This window comes from Oryctolagus cuniculus, chromosome 11, assembly GCF_051225735.1.
Source record: "Oryctolagus cuniculus isolate XC-2025 breed Fujian yellow rabbit chromosome 11, ASM5122573v1, whole genome shotgun sequence".
In the NCBI taxonomy this organism is placed as follows: Eukaryota; Metazoa; Chordata; class Mammalia; order Lagomorpha; family Leporidae; genus Oryctolagus; species Oryctolagus cuniculus.
Genome location: NC_142877.1, coordinates 55,674,696 through 55,687,716, shown reverse-complemented (window position 1 = coordinate 55,687,716; position 13,021 = coordinate 55,674,696). Strand labels below are relative to the sequence as shown.

Below are 13,021 nucleotides of genomic sequence, written 5' to 3'. Positions count from 1 at the left end.
TCCCTCTCTGTCCCTCTGCCTTTCAAATAAAGAAGTCAATCTTTTTTTTGAAAAACAAAACACAGAGTGCCAGGGCAATCTGCAGGATAGTCAGGGGCCTGAGCTCTTGAAATTCAGAGCCCACGTGCTTTTTCCATTATTATTATTATTTATTTATTTGAGAAAGAGACAGAGAAGTATGAGAGAGCTCCCATATGCACGTTCACTCCTCAAATGCCCACCATGGCTGGGGCTGGGCCAGGCTACAGGTGAGAGCCATGAGCTCTATCTGGAGCTCCCATGTGGGTGGCAGGGGCTCAATTCCTTGAGCCATCACTGCTGCCTCCTGAGGTGTGCATAGCAGGAAGCTGGAATCGGGAGCCGGAGCCAGGACTTCGACCCGTGCATTCCACTGTGGGATGTGAGTGTCCCAACTGTCTCACCTGCGAGGCCAGACACCTGTCACCTGAGCCTACACTCTTAACCAGAGGTTGGTCAGTGCTTTCCTTAAAGAGACATGTCGCGACTGCTGTAGGCTCTGTGGGTCACACCATGCCTGTCACAACTACTCAGCTGGGCCACTGCAGTTTAGAAGCTGTGAGAGATGCCGGGCCCTGCATAGACACAGGGTGCTGGGTAAATGCATAGAGCACCCTCCCGCCTGCAGGGGCAACCCCCTGCCTCATTCCAGCACCCTCCATGTCAAGCACAAGGCCTGTGGCCTCAGGGAGTACAGTGGGAGAGACCAAAAAGATAAGTGCTTCATTCCCAGAACCGAGTGGCAACACATTCTTGGTCATCCATTGTGCAAGCAGGGTGGAGGGAGGGGCACCGCTTCCACTGTTTGGAGTAGGCTCTCGACCTGCCAGACGCTGAGTTAGCACCTCCCGGGGAGGCAAGACCTGCCTTCCAGGACACCGTGCCCCCAGAGCTGGGAGAGAAGGGACTGCTTCTGTAAGGGTCACCCCATGGCAGGGGGATGCATTTTGTCTGTCCAGGCATGGTTGCTCGTTCAAATGCACGCTCTCACGGAAATACACACCCCAGCAACTACTCCACATCTGCTCACGCACTGACCCTGCTGAGCGCCTGGGAACTTGACCCTCACGGCCCTCTTCGGGGAACAGAGCCTGACTCTTGCCGACCAGCGAGGGGGAGAGATTCAGAGTGGGAGCAGGACTCCGAGACCCCAGGTGCTGAGGCGAGAAACAGAAACTTGGAATTGACTTGGGAACTCATCACGTTTCACGCACACACATGGCCATGATAGACAGCTGCTGTCTGCCCCACTACGTTCTGCACACACCCCTAGTAAAATGGCCCCTGATTCTCCAGAAATGTCAGGCTCGATGGGAAAAGGAAAGCTGGGGTTTGCTTCATGGTTTCCCTTCTGCTGGTTTAAGGTTCCATACATGCAGCTCTGTGCAGACATCCCAGAAGAGCAGACGGGAAAGATTGTCAGAACTTCAGGCGCAAGCGCAGACGGATTTGCAGCAGACACGAAGGGGGGGGTGGGGTGCACATGGGAGAGAAACTTCGTGCAGCATATCTCTGGGCCTTGTCTGTTTCTGTTATCCCAGGGAGGCTACAGGTGCAAGTCAGCGCTCTGTCAATCACATGGGAGAAAGGCTCCTGGCTTTGTTGCTCTGAGCACAAATAGGAGGGGGCAGGTCTCCCCTGGGATCCCCCCACCCATGCCCAAGATCCCAAGGAGGAGACTGCCAGGACCTCCCGAAAAACTGGTTCCAACATGAAGGAAGCAAACAGCAGGCCACTTCTTGCTCAGGCCGTTGGGCAAACGCTGCAGAACCCTCCGGGCGAGACCCACCCTGCTGGGAGGGGAGGCGGTGGTGGAGACGCAGGCCTGTGTGGGAAGGGGGCCCAGGGAGTGTCTGCAGAGGCTGGAGGAAGGGACAATTAAGACAGATCAGCTCCTTGTCTCCTTTGTTTGAGGACATGACTAAGGCATGACTTGAGTGAGTGCACATCGGGGCTCATTGTGCACGGATCAAGTTAAGGCTGGAGGCAGGAGAATTTCTCCATGACTAAAGGAAGCCAAAGAGCAATTTGAATATTTCATACCTTTCTAGAATACAGGGGGGAGGTGTGATGTCACTATTTGGAGAACCCAGCCCTCCCCACCCTGCCAGCTCCACTTCCAGGACGGGCCCAGCCCATCTCAGCCTATATAAAGTGCAGCCCGGAGCCCAGCTCACACACCTGCTCTGCAGCCCCAGCTCCCGCACTCCCGCCCGCTCAGCCTTCTCCCTCCTGCAGCCATGGCCAGCAAGTCCACCGTGAGGACCCAGACCAGCGTCAGCCGCCGCGGCTTCAGCACCAGCTCCGCCAGACTCCCCAGGGGCAGCCACTCTGGCTTCAGCTCTGTCTCCGTGTCCCGCTCCAGGGGCGGTGCGGGGCTCGGGGGAGCCTGTGCAGGCGCTGGCTTTGGAAGCCGCAGCCTCTATGGCGTGGGGGGCTCCAGGAGGATCTCCGTGGTGGGTGGCAGCTGTGGCGTCGGAGGCGGCTACACCAGCAGATTTGGAGGCGGCTATGGCTTCGGAGGTGGAGCCGGCAGCGGATTTGGTTTCGGCGCTGGCATGGGGGGCGGCTTGGGGCTCGGCGGTGGAGCTGGTTTTGGCGGTGGCTACGGGGGCGCCGGCTTCCCCGTGTGCCCCCCTGGAGGCATCCAAGAGGTCACGGTCAACCAGAGCCTCCTGACGCCCCTCAACCTGCAAATCGACCCCACCATCCAGCGGGTGAGGACGGAGGAGCGCGAGCAGATCAAGACCCTCAACAACAAGTTCGCCTCCTTCATCGACAAGGTGAGCCGGGACCTTCGGCAAATGCGGGACTCAGCAGCGGGAGGGAAGTTTGGTTTCAGCTCTGTGCAAATCACTTCATTGATGGCAGGTGCGGGTTTCTGCTCGTTCCCGCATCCTGGGTGGGAAGGGGCTTGGCAGACAGGACATTATTGCTTGCCCTGGGGCTCCTCAGCTACTGCGGGACAGACATGGACTCTGTGCTCACATACCGGGGCTGATGGCCCAGGAAGGCCACAGGTTCCAGGCAGCAGCAGTGCCTGGGCCTTTGCAGCTCCCCCCACTCCAGCCAGCCATTCCCGGTGCCGGCTGTGCCCTGAGAGTGGGAGGCTGGGGGCTTCCCTCTGGGTCTCCCCACCCCCACCAGACACAGGCCAAGCAGAGCCCCCAGGAAAGGTTTAGGAGAAGCAGCAGATGAGAAGCAGGGAAGTCACAGCAAAGCCAAGTGTCTCCACCTTCCAACTCGGCTCCCCGCAGGTGCGCTTCCTGGAGCAGCAGAACAAGGTCCTGGACACCAAGTGGACGCTGCTGCAGGAGCAGGGCACTCGGCCCGCGAGGCAGAGCCTGGAGCCGCTGTTCGAGCAGTACATCAGCAACCTCCGGAGGCAGCTGGACAGCATCCTCGGGGAGCGGGGCCGCCTGGACTCGGAGCTGCGAGGCATGCAGGACCTGGTGGAGGACTACAAGAAGAAGTGAGTGACGTGGGGGAGCGGCTCAGGGGCTGCCGGGCCAAGGTCCCGGCCAGGGTGACTGCGTCCAGACCAGGGCCCCATTCCTGAGCTGCAGCATCCGAGGGCTGGGACATGAACCTGACAGTGTCCAAGGACCTCTGATGGCACAGAAGCACCACGCGACAGGGCTTGAGCACGGGACAGTGAGGGGCACCCTAGGCTGCCTGTCAGGCTCTCAGTGCCATGAGCTCAGCCTGGACTATTTCTGTTCGTGCAAACTCTGGGGGCCTGGCCGGGCCTCTGCCGCCTGGTGCTCCCCACCCAGCCCTGTCCTGTCTTCTCCGAGCAGATATGAAGATGAAATCAACAAGCGCACGGCGGCCGAGAATGAGTTTGTGACTCTGAAGAAGGTGAGCCTATGATGTCAGCAGCAGGTGTCTGGCTGAGGGCGGGGCTTGTCTCTGAGTCCCTGCCCACCCAGGGGCAGACCTGGGACCCAGCAGTGGGGACCCAGCAGGGGGCGCTCTGCTGACCTCAGCCCGTGGCCCCTTTCCCCAGGACGTGGACGCGGCCTACATGAACAAGGTGGAGCTCCAGGCTAAGGTGGACGGTCTCACCGACGAGATCAACTTCCTGAGAGCCTTCTATGACGCGGTCAGTGGCTCCACCCCCCGTGTATCTGCCCCACTCAGAGTCTGCGCGGGGGCTCATGCCGGGGTCAGGCCCTCAGAGACCCCCAGGGCACAGGGGTCACGGAGCTCTCCCCACAGGAGCTGTCCCAGATGCAGACCCACGTCTCCGACACGTCCGTGGTGCTGTCCATGGACAACAACCGGCACCTGGACCTGGACAGCATCATCGCCGAGGTGAAGGCGCAGTACGAGGACATCGCCCAGAGGAGCCGCGCCGAGGCGGAGGCCTGGTACCAGACCAAGGTGGGCAGGGCGGGGCAGCCGCTATGGGATCCCCAGGGCCCTCCCTGAACCCCAGAGGCTGCAGATAACTGGGGTCCCCTCCTGAGAGAAGATGGGCTGTCATATGAGCCAGTGCCCCCTGCCGGGTCATTATGGTAACGTTATTACAAGCCTGATACATGGTTTCCATGGAGAAACCCACATGGGCCAGCCAGTGGTCTAGCAGTTAGGACGCCTGCATCCCACATGGGAGCCCTGCTCTGGCCGCTGAGTTTAGATCCTGCTCAGGTGCAGTCAGGGCGCAGCTCTTGGCTCCATGAGTGCTTCCTGCCGCACCTGGGAGATGGGGATGAGTTCCTGGACCTGGCTGTGTCCAGCCCTGCTGTTGGCAGACATCTGAGGCTGAGGCAGGGGATGGTGTCTCTCCGTCCTCAGTTCTGGATCTGTCTCTACCTCTCATTTGCTCTCAAAACCCTACCGTGCGGCTCACCGATGTTGTCTCCCCCGCCCTCCCCGCCGCAGTACGAGGAGCTGCAGGTCACGGCCGGCAGACACGGGGACGACCTGCGCAACACCAAGCAGGAGATCGCGGAGATCAACCGCATGATCCAGAGGCTGAGGTCTGAGATCGACCACGTCAAGAAGCAGGTGCGCGGGGGTGGGGCCAACTCGCTCTGGTGTCCCTGCTGCACCCTAGGCTCGCATCGGGCAAGATGCTGGGAATTCCCTACTCTAGGGGGCTGAGCAGGGGTGGACCCAGCCTAGGGCAAGAAACCCACGTTGTGGGAACAGTGCCAGTTCCACCAGGGAATGGCAGATAAATGGGATCTGGGAGATGGAGATGCTCAGAGCCTCTGCCTGCTCTCCTCCCGCCCCAGTGCGCCTCCCTGCAGGCGGCCATCGCCGACGCCGAGCAGCGCGGGGAGCTGGCCCTCAAGGACGCGCGGGCCAAGCTGGAGGGGCTGGAGGACGCCCTGCAGAAGGCCAAGCAGGACATGGCGCGGCTGCTCAGGGAGTACCAGGAGCTCATGAATGTGAAGCTGGCGCTGGACGTCGAGATTGCCACCTACAGGAAGCTGCTGGAGGGCGAGGAGTGCAGGTGAGCCCGCCCCTCCCTCTGCACCTGGGTACACAGGCTCCTGGTCTGAGCCAGCCCAGGGCTCCCAGTGGGGGCCCAGCTGTGTCCCTCTGGGACCACGGGAGGGCCGCTGGCCATGCCCCGGTCCTCAGTGGGGCTCCTAGGTCTCACCTCCCCCGTCCTCTCTCCTAGGCTGAGTGGCGAAGGCGTTGGACAAGTCAACATCTGTAAGTGCTTGCTCCCTTCCTCCCTGCCCTGGCGCTCCTGGGACTGGGCTGGGGCTGGGCACAGGTGCTCACCAGCTCATGCTGTGTGCTTGTGTGCACCCTGCAGCCGTGGTGCAGTCCACCGTGTCCAGCGGCTACGGCGCCAGTGGCAGCGGCGCAGGTGTGGGCGGCAGCAGCAGCTACTCCTACAGCAGTGGCCACGGGCTCGGAGGCGGCTTCAGTGCTGGCAGCGGCATCGGCCTTGGCCTCGGGGGCGGCCTGGGCTCCGCCGGGGGCAGCGGTTCCTCCATCAAGTACAGCAGCACCACCTCCAGCAGGAAGAGCTACAGGCACTGAGCCCCACCCCTGATGCGTGGCCCCCAGCCCTGGACCCCCGCCTGGCTGCAGAGACCTGGGGCAGGCAGCCTGCCCTGCCCTGGCCTCAGGTCCGTCCTGCTCTCTGCTTGGAGCTGAGGCTGCCGAGGGCCTCTCCCTCCTCCTCTCTTTCCACCGAGCTGTGCCCGAGCTCCCTGGTCACCATCACAGGGCACCTCTGCCCTCTCACAGTCTCTTAGCCACTTCCTGTGCCTCTGTCCCCACAGTTCTGTCTCCGAGGGTGTGCATTGCAGCACTATTGTCTCTGCCCCTCTTCTTTCTAGAAAATTCTCTCTGGTCCATTCCAGAACAGAGCCCTTTGCCTTTCTCTTCCACTGGGCCAGACATCCCCATTCTCGCAGTGGGGTGATCCTGCCTGGCCGTGGCCATGGGCACACGAGGGGCCGTCCCATGGTTACACAGTCCGTGTCCACACAGGTGGTGTCCCCTGCTCTTCCCTCTGCCCATGCTTTCTCGTGATTATAAATAAAGCAGATTTCCATGACCTGTGTCGTTCTTGCTGCCTGGTTGGGGGACACAGGATCTGCTCCTCCACCCAAGGATCAGTGTACCCTCATGCTGACCCAGAGTCCTCCCCCATGCGTTGTGCTCCTGTCCTTATGGGGGATCAGGAAACCCCAGACTCCTCTGTGTCAGGTTCCCTGCAGGATCCAACCACACATATCCAGCTGCTAGACCAGGAGCATCAGGCCAGCGTCCAGGTCACTGCACTGACCCCACACAGAGACAATCAGGGCAAAGGTCACGTGAGAAAGTCTAGGATATTGGAGTCATCCTTCAGTCTGAGCGAGAGAGGAGATGCCATGGAGAAGCCCCGGATGGGGACTCCTGCTCCCACACTGGGTGTCAGCACAGGTCCCAGGGGCTCTCCTTGTGGTCCAGCGCTCTGCTTAGGCACTGGGAGCCTCTGGTTAGGGATCAGGTACCAAATTCCAACTCAGTCCTGGCAGCTGCATGGAGTGACCCAGCAGAGGTACAAGCACCCTCTTCTGGCCGGCACCGCAGCTCACTAGGCTAATTCTCTGACTGTGGCGCCCCCACTGCAGGTTCTAGTCCCGGTTGGGGCGCCAGATTCTGTCACAGTTACTCCTCTTCCAGTCCAGCTTTCTGCTGTGGCCCGGGAGGGCAGTGGAGGATGGCCAAGGTCCTTGGGCCCTGCACCCACGTGGGAGACCAGGAGGAAGCAGCTGGCTCCTGGCTTCAGATCAGCGCAGTGCAATGGCCATAACGTGCCAGCCATAGCAGCCACTTGGGGGGTGAACCAATGGAGAAAGAGGAAGACCTTTCCCTCTGTCTCTCTCTCTCTCACTGTCTAACTCTGCATGCCAAAAAAAAAAAAAGACACCCTCTTCTATCTGCCCCTATGTCATCCTCTCCCCATCTCTCCCCAGTATTGCATTCCAGGAAATCGTTGATAGAAACCCTTCAGTACCAGGAGAGTGGCAACAACCCGTGAGAGCAATTCAGGAGCGCAATGTGCTGATGGAACCGACGTCTGGGATCGCACCCGAGGACAGAGACAAACGTGGGACCTGGGGTGTGCAGCATGGGACCCACACAGCAGAGAATGGTCAGCCAGTGCAGCCGGAGGCCAGGGCTGCCGGAGGTTGGGCACCCAGGGCCAGGCGGCAGCTCGGCTCACAGGTCCTGAAGCCTGAGGGCCCCAGGAGGAAGGAACGCCCCTGACACCTGGGAGCCTCCCCAGGAGTTCACCGCCCCCAACCCAGGGGGAATGGAGATCCCATCCCTGACTAGCGCATGCCCGGTCCTGCCTTATACTTGAGATGACTCAGGGTGACCCATGTGGGGACTCCAGGCTGGAGAGCTTGCCTGCGCGTGACTGTGTTCTCCTCACCCCCAGTTCTCACATCATTGGAGAAATTGTCCAGGGTGATCTGGCACTGCCAGGGCTTGGGGCTTCCTCGTATCCTAGATTCCCCCCCACTTCACTATTGCCCATGCAAAGTGGGCAGCACCTCACCTTGGCCCCACCTCCTCTTCCCTGACCACAGCTGGGGAAGATTTTCCACAACTAAGACCACTTACCACGTGTGTGTATGTGTGCCCTTGTGTTTGAGAGAGAAAGAGAGAGAGAGAGAGACACACACACACAGAGAGAGAGAGAAAGAGAGAGAATTTAAATATAATGGAGCTAAGGCTCAGTGAACATGAGACACATAATATAGACAAACTGCCCCAGCTCCGTGTCAACCCATGTAACAACCTGAGACAAATTGGGCCAAGTCCTTGTGGACGCCCAATACCATGTTGCTCCCAAGGGGAAATCATCAGAAACCCCCAGACTCCTGGCAGACGTGGAATCCATGTACAGAAACCTAAAGGAGAAACTCCAGTCCAAGAATTCTGCCGGGAGATTCAGTGGGTGCCCGGCCTCTGAGAGACCTCCTGGTATCATTGTGTCCTCCCGGCCGGGCCCTGACTGCTCATTCTCACAGGGTTTCCTCTTAGGACTTCGGGACCGTGTGCCCCAAGTGTGACCCTCACACAGGGCACACGGAACCTGGGGCAGAGTGACGCTGAGGTGCTGCGGCCACGGCGTTCAGCTGCCTGCTTGGCCCGTGACGTTCCCAGCTGAGAGGAGCAGGTGATGCAAACTCTGACCAAGGGGGTCTTCTGCCTCTTCAAACCGTCCTCTCTCAGTGGATGAGGGCCTCACACACTCCCCCCCCCCCATACCCTGTCTCTACAAGCAGCATCGGTGGGCTGCAGTGCCCTGGCCAGGGGCTGACTCTCTTCTCAGACCCCTGCTCACCGGCTGAGCGAGAATCTCCCTTGCCCTGCCTCTCTGTCCTGACTTCGATCCAAGTTGTTTCTGCTCTGACTGGCTGCCTCCCTTCTTCCTTGGTCCCTAAAATCAGCAACAGGCTCTCATGCAAGAGCAGAAGTCTTCATGTTAGTGAAGTGCAGCCTCTCCGCTCTCTCCCATGCATGTCGCCTTGGAGTCCCGTCTAACACATGTGCTGTATACCACAGTGAGAATAGAATTGGAACATTCCAGAAAATATTTTAGGGAACCAGTGGATCCCAGGATGGATGTACAGTGTGACGACAGAGAGAGAGAGAGAGGGAGTGAGAGAGAGAGGGAGTGTGAGAGAGATTTCTTATAAAGAAATTGTGCATGTAACTCTGAATCCCCAAGTCCCAGCTGTGCGCTCAGCTGTGGGGACCCTCTGGAGCACCGGGTTTCCTGTGCAGACTCTGATACAAGACATAGATCCCAGAGCAGGCAGTCTGCTCCAGTCCAGCAGGGCAGGAGTGAGATCCAGAGACGCTGGTGCTGTCGCTCAGGTCTGGAGTGAGGACACACCAGGTCCCAGCTCAGGTGGTGAGCAGGGAGGAAGATCTGATCTCCAGCTGGGTTTCTCCCCTTCTGGCTGGGGCTGGCAGAGTGACACTCACAGCTGCACTGTCGGCTTGGGCTCAAGCTTCCTGTCCCAATGTCTTCCTTCCAGAAACATTTCAGGGCAGTCCCAGAGGGAGGTTGGACACACACTTGGGCATCCGGGACCCAGCCGTGGGGACAGCGCTCGGGAGCCGGCGTGGTGTTGCAGAGGCTAGGACAGCAGACTGGGAGTTGTGAGCGGCTCTGCAGTGGCACCCATTGGCTTGGCTGAATCCAGGATGGAGAGGATCTGCACACAGCCCAGCTCGTCCTGGCCAACCCGAGAGCCTGGAGCGGGCCCGGCCCTGCCTCTCCGACAGCTCCTTCAAATGACAAGGACAGAGCTGAGCACTGCTCAGAGGGCCTCTTCTAGGACCCACAGAAGGTCTAAGCAGGAACAAAATGAAAGGAACAGAGGAACCAAGGCCCTTCCAGAACACTGGCCAGACAGGAGGCGCCCAGAAACACAGGCAACAGATTGAATGAAATCAGCCCCGGGACACACAGACAGCAGAGCAGGCGCTCTGTAGGGGGTCTGGGCCTCTAAGGAGGCACCTGTGTCCCCCATGGGCGAGCCTGGGATCCACACACACACACACACACACACACACACACACACCCGCCTCCAGACTGCAGCTTCCGGCTACCACAGACCCCGGGAGGCAGCAGTGATGGCTCAGATCTGGGCTTCCTGTCGCCATGGAGTCCTGCTTCAGTTCTCTGAGCTCTGTGATCCATACAGCCCAGGGCCAGCCCCAGCTGTTGCAGGGGACAGAGGAGTGTGAACCAGCGATGTGGTGTTCTCTCTCTCTCTCTATCTCTTTCTGTGACTATCGACAGCTCTCTCTGTGAGTGCCGCTCTCTCTCCACATTTGATATATGCGAATCATAATTGCACACAGAGAGCAAAGGGACAGTGTGCAGAGACACAAAGAGAAAGCGTCAGGAGGCAGAGCTGAAACAGAGCCCTGGGCCCCGGAGGAAGGCAGATGGACAGCAGCACCAGAGGAAGCGCAGTGTTGTGTCACATGGCACAGGTGCAGGTGCAGGTGCAGGGGAGGGGGAGGGGGAGGGGGAGGGGCAGACAGTTAGGAGAGAACCACTGGCAGGGACAAGGGCATCAGGAGAGAACCCAGCACCGAGATGAGGAGACACCAGCACAGAAGGAGGCAGCCTGGGCATCTGGTCACGTGTGCATGTGTGTGTCTGTCTGTGTTTGCAGATCTTACATGGAGAACCCTGTCCCCGGCCACCTGCTATGTGCGGGTCACACACCTCATAGACAACATGGACAGTGACAAAGTACACGTGGAATCTTCCCCACATGCTCCTAAATAAACTTAGGTTTTCAAAATAAACGTATGTTCTCACTCCATTCTGCCTAAGTTTTTTAAAATTTCTTTTTTGCAACGGAACGGTAGAGAGACAAAGAGGGTAAGACAGAATGAGAAGTCTTGTATCTGGTGACTCACTGCCTGTATGGCCACAACACTGGAGCTGGGCCAGGTCACAGCCAGGAGCCCAGGGGCTACTGAGGATTTCCACATGGGCGGCAGGAGCCGGGTTTCGAGCCGTTGTCTCTGCTTGCACTAACGCGTAGCAGGGAGTGGGGTTGGAAGAGGAGCAGCTGGGACTCCGGGGGTGTCCCTGACAGGGGAGGCGGCTGCACAGCTGGTGGCCTAACCCACGGTGCCACACAAACAGCCCGCAACAGAATGATCCTGTCATATCCCGTGGCCTTTTTGTCATTGTCTCCAGTGGGCTGACACGTATGTGCAGGTAATATGTACCTGCACACAGGTGTGGTCATGTACAATCCATGTTGATTCCCTTACAACAAAGCCAGGTCACTCCCTAAATACCAAATTCCACCCAAGATCCAACTCATACACACTCACACACACTCTCACACTCACACCCACACACCTTCACAACCCGCTCGCTCATACCACTCTCACTCACACTCACACTCACACCACACTCACATTAACACACTCACACATATACTAATCACACTCACACACATAGACACACACTTACACACATACACTCGTGCACAATCTCACACTCACACTCGTGCACACACTCACACATACACACTCACACTCATGCACATTCACACCCACTCACCTCACATTCACATACTCACACATACACCTACACACACTCACACAGACTTGCACACAATCACACACATACACTCATGCACAATCTCACACTGAAACACACACACTTGTGCACTCATGCACAATCTCACACTCAAACATATACACTCACACTCAAACACACACTCACACATACACTCACACCTATGCACACCCACTCACACATTCACACACATCCACACTCACACACTCACTCACACACACACCCAGGCACCTGCACCCCACAGGCTCCCCAGGAGCAGCACAGGAGCATATGCCAGGGAAGGTTCTAGAAGGACCCACCAGGACCTGGAGGCTCTGTGACTCCCCCGACATGGTTCCCCCGCTGGATCAGAGGGTGGTGGTTCCAGGAGGCCCGAGGGCTGCACAGCTCCTGTGTCTGCAGAAATGGTGCGGAGTTTGCACACAGCCTTGCACGGGCTCCTGCACAGATAACCCCCTGGAATCCTCGCCCCCCAGCCTCTACTCGCTGTGTGCAACCTTCCTAGACAGCAAGTGGGGAAACCACAACAGATAGCAGTGAGTGCATGGGCTCAGTACGCTGGCCATGTCTGGTCATAACTATGGACGGCAATGGTTGACTGGGTGGAGGGACACGCGTGCCAACTGGGTGACGATGCAGTGGTGGGAGGCGAGCGTCACGAGCATTCTGGTCTTAGCCATGCTGTGTCTGACTTGCACACACGGGTCAGAGACCAGCACTCAGATTCTCCACGGGCACCCTGCTCCATGCCTCTCTCGACTGTTTTAGCCACAGGAGAACTTCACTCAGCCTCACGTTGGAACTGTCACTCACAGGGACACGAGGGACACAGGAGCACCTTAGAGAAACTCCACGGCTGAGAACTGGACACACGAGGCAGAAAGGGACAAAGACCAGAGGCCAGCTCCAGGCTGTGTTGCAGGCAGGGATCCGTCCTCAGAATCCTAACCTGCTGGTCTCTGTCTGTGCTAGCTCTGTGGGATTACACAGAGGAGGGGCAGTCCCATTACACCTGGAAGGCCTGGCAAGGAAAGGGGCCATCATTCTGAACAGGGCATGATGCCTAAAATAAGGAGCCTGTGATGTCCAGCATGGACGGGACAGGTGGGGACTTGAGAGACACAGCCAGCAACCCATGAACAACCTCGCTGGGCTGTGCCCCGCTCCAGGCGTCTCTGATTCCAGCTATTCTGCTTGTGCTGAAGTCCAGCCCAAGCTGGAGGCAGAGGAATTTTGCCCGACTCAGGAAGCAAAATCGCAGACTGGCTGTTTCGAAACTTCTCTGCTAAGCCAGGTGATCTCAGGATGGGGAGAGCCCAGCCGTCCCCGCCCTGCCAGCTCCACTTCCAGGACGGGCCCAGCCCATTCTCAGCCTATATAAAGTGCAGCCCGGAGCCCAGCTCACAC

At 58.6% G+C, this 13,021-nt stretch overlaps 1 protein-coding gene across 1 annotated transcript; it reads left to right on the top strand.

The window, feature by feature from the left end:
- Window positions 1-2,187: 2,187 nt before the first annotated feature.
- On the top strand, window positions 2,188-6,547 carry LOC138844215 (keratin, type II cytoskeletal 6A-like). Its single transcript, XM_070051455.2, has 9 exons — window positions 2,188-2,801; window positions 3,276-3,490; window positions 3,819-3,879; window positions 4,028-4,123; window positions 4,240-4,404; window positions 4,906-5,031; window positions 5,262-5,482; window positions 5,654-5,688; window positions 5,795-6,547. Exons 1-9 carry the CDS (start codon window positions 2,259-2,261, stop codon window positions 6,022-6,024), a joined length of 1,692 nt encoding a protein of 563 aa, XP_069907556.2. The 5' UTR covers window positions 2,188-2,258; the 3' UTR covers window positions 6,025-6,547.
- The last annotated feature ends 6,474 nt before the right edge of the window (window positions 6,548-13,021 follow it).